The sequence below is a fragment of the Urocampus carinirostris genome, chromosome 19, assembly GCF_059441175.1.
Source record: "Urocampus carinirostris isolate Australia breed hairy pipefish chromosome 19, RoL_Ucar_1.0, whole genome shotgun sequence".
Classification (NCBI taxonomy): domain Eukaryota; kingdom Metazoa; phylum Chordata; class Actinopteri; order Syngnathiformes; family Syngnathidae; genus Urocampus; species Urocampus carinirostris.
Genome location: NC_142367.1, coordinates 19,117,886 through 19,128,882, shown reverse-complemented (window position 1 = coordinate 19,128,882; position 10,997 = coordinate 19,117,886). Strand labels below are relative to the sequence as shown.

The following is a 10,997-nucleotide window of genomic DNA, read 5'->3' as shown; positions in this document are numbered from 1 at the left end:
AAACAAACCTAGACAATAAATAACTCTGCTCTCCATTAAAATACCTCCCGTAAAAACTATACAAATTCAAAATTTGAAAAAAATAGCAATATAAACAAAATTAGTACTTTTCACTTTGGGATTTTGTGTATCCTCACATTCTTCTTTAACTCTTCAACTTTCTGTATCTTCAGCTCTGCATTCCGGGTTTTCAGCTTACTCTGATGTTTCGTCTTTATCAAGACCAGAACGGAGACAGGACCCACTTGCGTCACGTTTCTCTCAGTTTTATTGGAAATAAAGGAATGGTTACACCCTCGATCCGGTGATCGCTAGGCACGGGAAGCAGGTCGCTCTGAACGCGGAAGTAGGACTTCCGTGGCGAGCGATGGCGGTGTCGGGAATGGAAAAACGGATCAGTAGCCAGGACAGGAGAGCAGAAACGTAATCGGGGTCGAAAACGAGTCTAAGCCAGGAGAGGAGAGAAGACGTGGTCAGGATCAAAAAACGTGTCGAAGCCGGGGAATAGATGGGAGCAAAAACAGGTGGGGGTCAGGGTCGAAAAAAGGCTTGCCGAGAGTAAACTGAGGTTCACAGACAGACTGACAAATGGGGACAGATAGGAGTGGGTTTGAATAAGGACAGAGAGCCAATCAGAGTCCGAGGCAGTTGGCGCCAAAGGAGCCAACACATCGACAATCATGACAGTCTTGTAGTGACGTTTTTCATTAAATTCCAAAATGAAGACACACGGGTTTACCAGCAACGTCAGTAAACATATATTCATCCTACAATCGGTTTTGAAAGCCTCTGTTTTCCAAATCGACTTTTTTTTTTCTCGGCCATTGTGAGATAATCCACAGCAACAGAAACATCACCCTGCTTTTTTCCATTTAGCCTTCCGTTACATGGTGATACATAGAACTTCGTCCCCTGGACGTCACCTCTCCACTTGCTGACACTGAAAATTCACTATGAATCCACTTGTCGGTCTTGCTTTTCAACAGCTTCAGATTCAGATTCAGATTCAGATCTACTTTATTGTCATTCTAGTACACGTGTATACAGAACGAAATGTCGATGCATCTGACCCCCACAGTTTCCTTGAATGTACAGATATAAATAAAGTTGTATTGTATTTTGGCTACGTATAGTATTTTACCATAGTGCCGATAGTGCAAGAAGAGTAGCTAACCAGATGTGCAAAATGGGCAGTCAGGTTAACAAGTCAGGTACACAGTAACATTAACACTGTAACAATAACGCTGTAATTACAATAGTGCAGAGAGCAATGTGCAAGGAGTGTCAAGCTATAAAAAAACTGCCAGTAGTGCAAAAAGTCAGATTAGCAGCCGTTTAGATTTAAGTTAACTATATGTTAGATTGACCATTTAACAGTCTAATGGCCAGGGGGACTAGACTATTGCGGAGCCTGTTGGTCCTGCACCGCACACTGCAGTACCTCTTCCCAGAGGCTAGCAGAGTGAACAGTCCATGATGGGGGTGAGAGGGGTCCCTGGTAATGTTCTTAGCATGGGATAGGCAGCGCTTCTGGCCAATGTCCTGAATGGAGGGAAGTGTAGTCCCGATTATTTTCTCTGCTGTCCTCGTTACCCTCCTCACACTACCCCAGTCGGTAGCGCTGCAGCCTCCACACCACACAGAGATACAGCTGGTCAGGATACTCTCTATGGTGCCCCTGTAGAATGTGATGAGGGAGGGTGGGGGCAGGTGGGCTCTCCTCATCCTCCGCAGGAAGTACAGGCGCTGCTGTGCCCTCTTAACCAGTGATGCAGTGTTCACGGACCAGGTGAGTTTGTTTGTAATGTGCACCCCTAGGAACTTGATACTGCTGACAACCTCCACAGCCTTGTTGTTGATGCAAAGTGGGGCATGGTTGGGCTGGTTTTTCCTAAAGTCGACAATGATCTCTTTAGTTTTGTCAACATTCAGGACCAGGCTGTTGTCCCTGCACCAGCCCACCAACTGCTGTTGTTTGTGAGTACATAGTTTTAAAAGTGCGCTTGTCAGGTTACAGCTAACTCGATTGATGCGGTAACATATTCGGGAAGTCTTGTTGCGGCAGCAGAGGCGCTGCATCGTAGGATCTGTAGTTTGAGAATTATCAGTGTTTTCATAGAGCCGGGTCATTATAGTAGATGTATATAAAATGATTTCACGGGCCAGAACTTGAACAGGAGGAGGACCCAGATGCATAACGTTTTCGAACAAGCTTTATTTTACGGGAATGGGGCAGTCATGCGCGAGAACACAAATGCCAGTGATTTGGCGATCGCTGAGCGGAAGAAGTAAGACAGAAGTCCGGCGTGGAAAAACAGAGGTAGACGAGATCGATACCAGATGCACGAACAGATACCGGACAGACGGGATCGATACCGGACACGACGGGACAGACAGGATCGATACCAGATACACGAACAGATACCAGACAAGTGGATGAGATTGATACCGGACAGGACTGGACAGACAAGATCAATACCAGAATCTGGAGTCAGATATCAGACAGGACGAGACAGACGGGAGCGATACCCGATACTGGAGACTGGAGTCAGATATCAAACAGGACGAGATAGACGGGATCGATACCGGATACTGGAGTCAGATATCAAACAGGACAAGATAGACGGTATCAAAACCAATACTGGAGACTAGAGACTGGAGTCAGATATCAGACAGGACGAGACAGACGGGACCGACACCATACACTGGAGACTGGAGTCAGATATCAAACAGGATGAGAGAGACGGGATCGAAACCGGACAGGATACACAAGCAGGACACCGGACAGAGTCAAAACCCACGTCTTGCGGGTGCAGAGGTTCGTTGACGGACTGACAAAGGGTGAGTGAGAGCACTGGGCTTAAAAAGGAGGGAAGCCAATCAAACGGGCGGGGCCAATTGGGCGCGATGGGCAACAGTGACAGTCGACTACGTATAGGGCTGAATATGTGCACGCAAACTTTTTTTTAATACTAAAAATATGACATAGATGCTTTAATTAATGTTTGGTCATTTTTAGAAAGTTGCCAAGAACAAAACAAAAACAAGTTTGTACGAAAGTGTCTTGAAAAGGCTAAATCAACTCGAAGTTTCTGAATTGACTAGATGTGGCACAACGAGATAAACATGTAATGAAAGACTCAAGGATAAAAATATGATGATTGGTAGGTAATATTTACAAGGTAGTAGTTGTACACTGTCCTAAATTGTATGTACATCAGAGAGTAGTACAGTACAGTACATAGTACTGATTTAGTGTAGAGTCCTTTTTAAGTTATTTGACAAGATAAGATGTAATTCACGTTTTATTGCATTTTCACTCATTCTTTATCAAAATAAGACAGCCCTAGAAATCTGGTTCCAATCTTTATTGATCACGTCACACGCTCACACCAAGCATTGACACGATTACAGCAAACCACTCAACACTCAATATTTTCTGAATCGAGGGAAGTTTTCTTTTTGTTTTGTCTGTACGTTCACAGAAAAATGACAAACTTTCTTCCACGGTTTACATTCAAGACATGCGGGAGATGACAGCAGGAGACACTCAAAATAATGATTTTCTTTTCTTAAAGTGACATTGCTGGGTGGTCATAAATACCGAACTTCATATTTATACACATTTTGGTAAGGAAATTATATTTAACCATCGCCTTTGACCTTTTTTTCATAGGCTTACTTTCAAAAGAAATAGGGAGGAACTGCAGCACGATGGCATAGTTCTGAGGTCTTGGGTTCAAATCCGGCGACCAGCCTTCTTGTGCGGAGTTTGCATGTCCTCCCTGTGTATGCGGGTACTCTGCTTTACTCCCACATTCCAAAAACATGCATACCAGGTTAAATGGCCGGTCCAAATTGTCCCTAGGTGTGAATGAGCCAGTGAGTTGTCCGCCTCTGACTGGCTGGCAACCAGTTCAGGGTCTCCCCTTCCCTCTGCCTGAAGATAACTGGGATGGGCTCCAGCACCCTCGGGACCCTACTGAGGATATGCGGTGCAGATAATGGATGGATGGGAAGAACTGATCGTTTATTTAAAGACACTAATCGTGTAAATGATTTCTCATGCCAGTTAGAAATACAATTTCCTGGAAATTCATAATGAGCCATCACTGGTGAGTTATTTTCAGAACTGGTCCAAGGGTGCTTTGGGTCTACCTCCTGACCCCTGAATAAAAACCTTTTTCATTTTTTTCAAACAATCAATGGCACGTGTTGGGTTTTCCCGGTGACTTTTGACATCTGTCCTTCCCCCTCACATTGCAAATGTCCTAGCTTCATTTCCAATTAAACAGCATAAGGGAATATTGCCCTTGTGGTTCTTTCCATGAAGGGAGTCAATCTGAGCAAGTTTTTCCAGAGCTCAGTTTTCCAAGTTGCACATGTTTCGGACAGTCTCACAACAGGAAATGATTTCACTAAGGGAATGTGCACGAATAAACGGAGGAAACGAAGGAAGGTCTTTAGAATACTTGGGAATGTTGGCAAATAGCACAAAAGAACACTTTAGGATTGCCACTAGAGGGACACATAGGTTCACACCAGGCTACTTGCACACAAAGGACATTTTTAGTGAAGCATCAAGAAAAGATCATCATTCGTCAAATCTTCCATCCAGGATGCTCTCAAATGAAAAGGGCACAAACTTGAAGCCTTGGCCCGAATAAAACTTGTTCTGGAACTCCACCCTGGAAACAAACAATTGAGAAGAACCGTCAATGTAACTCGACCATCTCCGTAATATGAATTCATTCATGTTTGTTGTTCTACTAATTCAAAAGCTGAAGAGCATTTAGCGCCTCTGTCTGAAAATGAACTTAATGGGACAGTTATTGAGTTCCTCTTAGTGGTTAAAAACAACCACAATCATAAAAAACGATATTGATACACCAAACATCATATGAACATACTTTTTCAAGTATTCATTGGTTGAGGAATTTGCATTTATTTTACTTTATTTGCCCAAGACACACCGCAGGAAATGGTGCCCCCACGACTTTAGTGGTTAAGTGATGCAACCGACCAACCAATCAACCAACCAATCAACCAACCAATCAAGCAAGCAAACAAGCAACCAACCAATCAGCCAACCAACCAACCAACCAATCAACCAACCAATCAAGCAAGCAAACAAGCAACCAACCAATCAGCCAACCAATCAACCAACCAATCAAGCAAGCAAGCAAACAAGCAACCAATCAACCAACCAAACAAGCAACCAACCCACCAACCAACCAACCAACCAACCAATCAAGCAAACAAGCAACCAAAACCCACCAACCAACCAACCAACCAAAACCCACCAACCAACCAACCAACCAACCAACCAATCAAGCAAGCAAACAAGCAACCATTCAACCAACCAACCAACCAACCAATCAATCAACCAACCAATCAACCAACCAATCAATCAAGCAAACAAGCAACCAACCCACCAACCCACCAACCAACCAACCAACCAACCACCCAACCAACCAGCCAACCAACATGAGCCTCACATAAAGGAAGCAGACATAACTGTATGCCGTCTACGTGTACCCCAAAAAAACTCAAAAAGGTTGTGTAAACAAATGAGCAAAAGCAAAAAAAAAAAACATGAACTATAATACAAACATGCATTAAAAAAACACAAGACCTAGAATTAGGTGTTATTGGACCAAATCTGCTATGGTTACACAAAATACTAAAAAAAAAAAGCTGGGCAAAAAATAAGTAATAAAATGGTGCCTTTTGGTTACTTTGAGTTTCCGGAGTTTGTATTCTTCCTTGAGGTTTTCAGCACTTGTTTTCTGTTGCACTACACCATACACAATTATTTAATGGTAAAATAATATGCACTGTTCTTTAGAGAAAAAATGTGGCTTAGATGTTGACGAGTACACTTTAAAGGGGTTGTCCGTAACTCGAAAATATTTAACTTCCTGACGCCATCTTCTGGTTGAAATTGTCATTGCAGCCTCTGTCAAGCCGCTTGGGTGATCTGTACTTGTACAGGTACATGTCATTCTTAGATATGCTCGAATAAACTCTTCTTAATTCATCTTTTTGGGGGTTTGGGTTAGCGTTTGGACTGTACTTGAAACAGTCCTTTTCTTACTTTCATCATTTTCATCCTAGAATAAAAGTAAACAACGAGCACAAGTGTGAAATCACTATATACCCCATCTGCCTCCTTTCTTTTAGCCAAATGCGCCCCGTGGAGGAAACACCAATGATAATAAAAGTATATAGGCGCGGTTAAAAAAAATATAGATAAAGGCTCTTTGAACTCAGTTGGGCATTGTTAACACATACTTAATAGATAAAATATTGATTTGAAACTTTTTAAGGGCACCTCAAACTACGAACCACACCTTTAAATACCATTGGAGTCACTTTATTTAAAATTTAACCGTTAAATAAAAAGGCGCATTCAGGTGGTAGAAAAAGATAATTCATTAAAATATGAATTGATTTAGATAAAAAGCAAAAATACCTGAACTATCATATTTATCTGCATTTAAAAAAAACAGAAAACATTGTCACAGACCAGAACGGACACAGGACTCAATTGCATGCATTTCTCAGATTTTATCGAAAAAGAGAGTGAGAGTAAGGCTTGCTTGATCCGAGGACTGGCGGAGAGCGGGAATGAGCAAGGCTGGAGTGACACTTCCGTGTCGGAAGAAGACAGTCAGGAATGGCAAGTCGTTTGACCAGGGCTGGAGATCAGAGGCGATGTTAAATTCGTAATAGTGGTTGTAGGCAGGCGGCAGGCAAAACAGGCGTAGTCAGGTTCGGAAACGGGTCGAAAAACGGGAATCAGGCAGGAAACAGGTTTTAACAGGGACAAAGTCGGACGGGAATGCTCACTGAGTGAAACACAACAGCTCGCAACGATCTGACAAAGTTTGAACTGAAGTCGGGGGCTTAAGAAGGGTGTGGCCACCAATCAGCTTGTCCGGGCTGTTGGCGCCAATCAAGCTGCCACAGGTGTTCCGAATAGGGCAATTATGACACCCATGGGTTGAGACATTTGCATTTATTTTACATAACATGAACCACACCTATCAGGAGCTGACATTGCTGCTATGAGTACCCAAAAATCCAAATTCTTGGGAAATGCCGGGCAAAAAAACTAAGAAGAAACCGTGCTTTTTAGTCACTTTAAGTTCCTTTAGCTTCTTAGCACCTGTTTTCAGTCACACATCTACTGGTCAAAAAACGTGCTGTCCCTTTAAACTACATCAGACCCAAACTGGACAACAGACGGGCTGTTGCTACTCGAAGCCACTTTGATGTCGTTGCTACGGTACTTGAAGCCTGTCGTATGCTCGCTGACCTCATAGAATGAGAAAGGAATGTCTGCAAGCCCTGGCAAATATTTATGCAGCCCTAACCATTAGAGGGCACCACTTGAAAAAGTGACAAGAAACGAGAATTCCTTTCACGGGTCGAATGGAAAAACTAGCACGGGATACTCTTCCTTTGCATATTACTCATCAGCACGCCTATGTGAAGAGAGGGCATCGAAGCGGAGGGTCCACGCCGGCGAGTGTCAATTGCCACTGTAACTATTTCCATTCGCTGGTATCCGCGAAAAACTCTTTTTAACCTTAGCGGCTACCTGTTGAGATGACAAGCTCGTGCTTTATTAGTTATGTGCCGTTGTTCTGCATTCTCCTGCTGGGAGTGTAATGTATGGACTGCCACGCATAGCCCGATTTAAAACGAGTGGAGATGATTTATTGGCTGATTCTTTAGTGCTGGGTGTTTATCTTGGTATCACTCGAAATCAGACATGTGTGTTTACGTGTCATCTCCGTGGTGGTTTGGGTTTGCGTTTGGACTGTACGTGAAACAGTCCTTTTCTTACTTTCACCATTTTCATCTTAGAATAAAAGTAAACAATGAGCAGGGTTGGGTAGGGTTACTTTAACTTGATTACTTTCAATAAGTTTTGGATTACTCCAATACCAAATATGCTAATAAAAGACAAAAGAAACTAAATATGAATAAAATGATGACTCACAACACGTGGTAAGCTTTCTCTCCTGGCTTTGATCTCTTTGATCTCCGGCAAAACTAACATAAAATGCGACAGAAACAAAATGAAAATAAATCCAAACAGCTTGCCAACATCATTTTTGCCGTTCCATGTGTTCCGTTACTCCCCAAGCCTGCACAATATTTTGTAATTTTATTCATATTTAGTTTATTTTGTCTTTTATTAGCATATTTGGTATTGGAGTAATCCAAAAGTAATTGAAAGTAATCAAGTTCAAGTAACCCTACCCAGCCCTGACAATGAGCACGAGCGTGAAATCACTTTACACCCTCACACCCCTCTGCCTTCTCCAAGCTTATACATGGTTCCCGTGCATCCTTGAAAAGTCTTAAAGGCCATTGAATTAATTATTCTTAAAGTAAGGCCTTCATTGGCATCAAAATTAAATCCACATTTTGAAAGTCTTAAAAATGTGAACACACTAATAAGAGTTATATTTGTTTGAACTAAAATATTTAATAACATGAATCAATTGTCTTTTTTAACAATTTACCGATTTACTTTCATGACCACAGTAACGGAGGTATCAAAACGGTGATGTGGTTTCAGTCGGGCCTTTCTGAGCAGACGCATATTTTAGGTCTACCCACAATACACAAGGTATCTTCGGACAGAAACGTTTACTTTGGACCTTGGGAAAGTGTAAATTTAATGAGAAATGGCTGTCCGAAAAATGTTTTTCGCTATGGCTAAAAGCTGTGCCGGTTAATGTGTACAAGGCATCATGTATGATGTGCAAGAAATATTTGTGTTTTTTTGTTTTGTTTGTTTTGATTGTGGCTTTTTTTGTTGACTTGGTCTTAAATTTGATACCAAAAGGCATTAATAAATCTGTCAGGACCAGAACGGAAACAGGACCCAATTGTGTCTCACAAGTTTTATTAAAGGAAAGAGGAAGGGCTTCGCCATCGATCCGGTGTTCGCTAGGCGCGGGAAGCAAGCCGCTCTCGTACTCGGATTGTGATCCGTACACGGAAGTGGATCTTCCGTAGCGAGCGATGGCGGTGTCAAGGACGGAAAAACAGGTCGATAGCCGGGACAGGAGGGCAAAAACGTGGTTGGGTCAGAAACAGGTTGTAAGCCGGGTCGGGAGAGCAGACGTGGTCGGGATCAAAAACGGGTCGTAAGTCGGGACGAGAGAGCAGACATGGTCAAATTGCGTCGTAGCCGGAGACAGACGGGAGCAAAAACGGGACAGGTAGGAGTCAGGGTCGAAAAAGGCTTGCCCAGTATACACAGAGGTTTGCAGACGGACTGACAACAGGGGACTGAAAGGACTGGGTTCAAATACTGACCCCCGCGGCAGTTGGCGCCAAATGAGCGGGCACACCTGAGTCACATCAGTAATCATGACAAAGTCTAGAAAAGTTTTGAATTGAACTTGCCTTAAGCTGTAGGAATCCTATTATATTTGGAGGAATACTTTGAGAAGATAATAACAGCTAGAATGTGGTCATATGCACTACGAACCCCTATTTTTTACAATGGCTTTGAACCTTGAGCCTTATACATTAATGCATCTCACTGTGAATATGTGAAACTGGAGTGACATGCCCTATTTTGTTACAATATGTTAAAACATTTTGTAACAATGACAATAAAGGTATATTCTATTCTATTCTATTCTATTCTATCTAATTTAACTTGTTTTTTTTCAAGTAATCAAGGTTTTTTTTCGAGTGGAAAAGGTGGGAGTAATATTGGTGGAATACATGTGTCAAGGAAGACGTTAGTTTGGACTATCAATCATAGAAATAGGAGATTAAAGGCATATATGGCGTAGTTTCTACTGCCCGATCAGTGCCAAATTACTGCAATGTTGCTGCTGTGCTACTGCCACGTTACTTCTCTTGGAAAGAGAAGTCAAAGGGACATTATGGGTATTATTTAGCATCTCAAAACGTAATTGATTTGAAACGATGTTGATTTGAATAATAAGCAAGAATACTCTTAACTATCATATAATCACGCATTTCTTTTTAAATACCGGTAGGTCAAGAAATTTGCAGTTATTTTACATAACACAAGGCTCATCCAGAGGGAGCGTACATGAATGTCCGCCATCTTGCTGCTACGGGTAGCCCCCAAAAAACAAAAACCTTGTGAAAAGCTGGGCATAAAAATAAGTAAAAATGTTTTTGTTATTTTAATTCTAACCTCTGTTGTTTATAGTCTTGCTTTGTAGCCGTGTTGCGGTGACACTACTACACGATACAGCGTCATCTAGTGATCAAGTATTACACACCCCTAAGATGTGTTTAGAGGTTGTTAGTGTACAGAATATATATTTAAACACTATAAACATTTATAGTTACAGTTCATTCTTTGAATAGGCTGATAGACGTATAAAAAAGAAATACCCTTTGGTAGGGAACTTGGAGCTTGTCACAAACAACTTTATCTACTCGTTGACGCGCAAGAGTCTCCAGAATTATTTATAGGTGGCTGAAAACATGCCTGTTCAAAAGGAAGGCGAAATGTAAATCAACCACCAGAGGGTGCATTACTACACAAAAAAAAAACCCAGATAGAGCAGCTGTCTTACTGCCACGTTACAGTCACTGAAAAAACAGTTATGGGATGTATTAAAACCTTGAGAACTCTTTTGGAGTACTCTCTTCATAATAAGGCTCAGAAGATGTCACTATATGTAATTTTCCTTCATAATGTCATCAAAATTTATATGTGCTTTGTCATGGGAATTGAAGAGCCGATTCCTGATTTGGCACGATAGGAATTATTGTCCTTCTTACCTCCTCACAATGACAACAGAGGAATTGACCGATGGTGTAAATGTAGCAACTGTAATTAAGCAATGGCAGAGGCAGCATCCAAATTACATTTTGCAGTTTGGTTCTGAATTAACACACACTGGCCGGGTGTTCTCATTACCACCGCGAGAAATTCACAAAACCTAGTGACATTGTGTCGGTTGCAATTTCATGTTTTT

The 10,997-nt window shown here is 41.9% G+C and overlaps 1 protein-coding gene across 2 annotated transcripts in view; it reads right to left on the bottom strand.

Moving 5' to 3' along the window:
- Positions 1-3,353: 3,353 nt before the first annotated feature.
- The window catches only part of LOC148347607 (V-type proton ATPase 116 kDa subunit a 1-like), a 30,990-nt gene continuing 23,346 nt past the window's right edge, over positions 3,354-10,997 (bottom strand). For both annotated transcript variants that reach the window (XM_088323116.1, XM_088323117.1), the window contains exon 22: positions 3,354-4,688. In XM_088323116.1, coding sequence (XP_088179242.1) covers positions 4,595-4,688 — 94 coding nt within the window. In that variant the 3' untranslated portion in view covers positions 3,354-4,594. The remainder of the gene's footprint in view (positions 4,689-10,997) is intronic.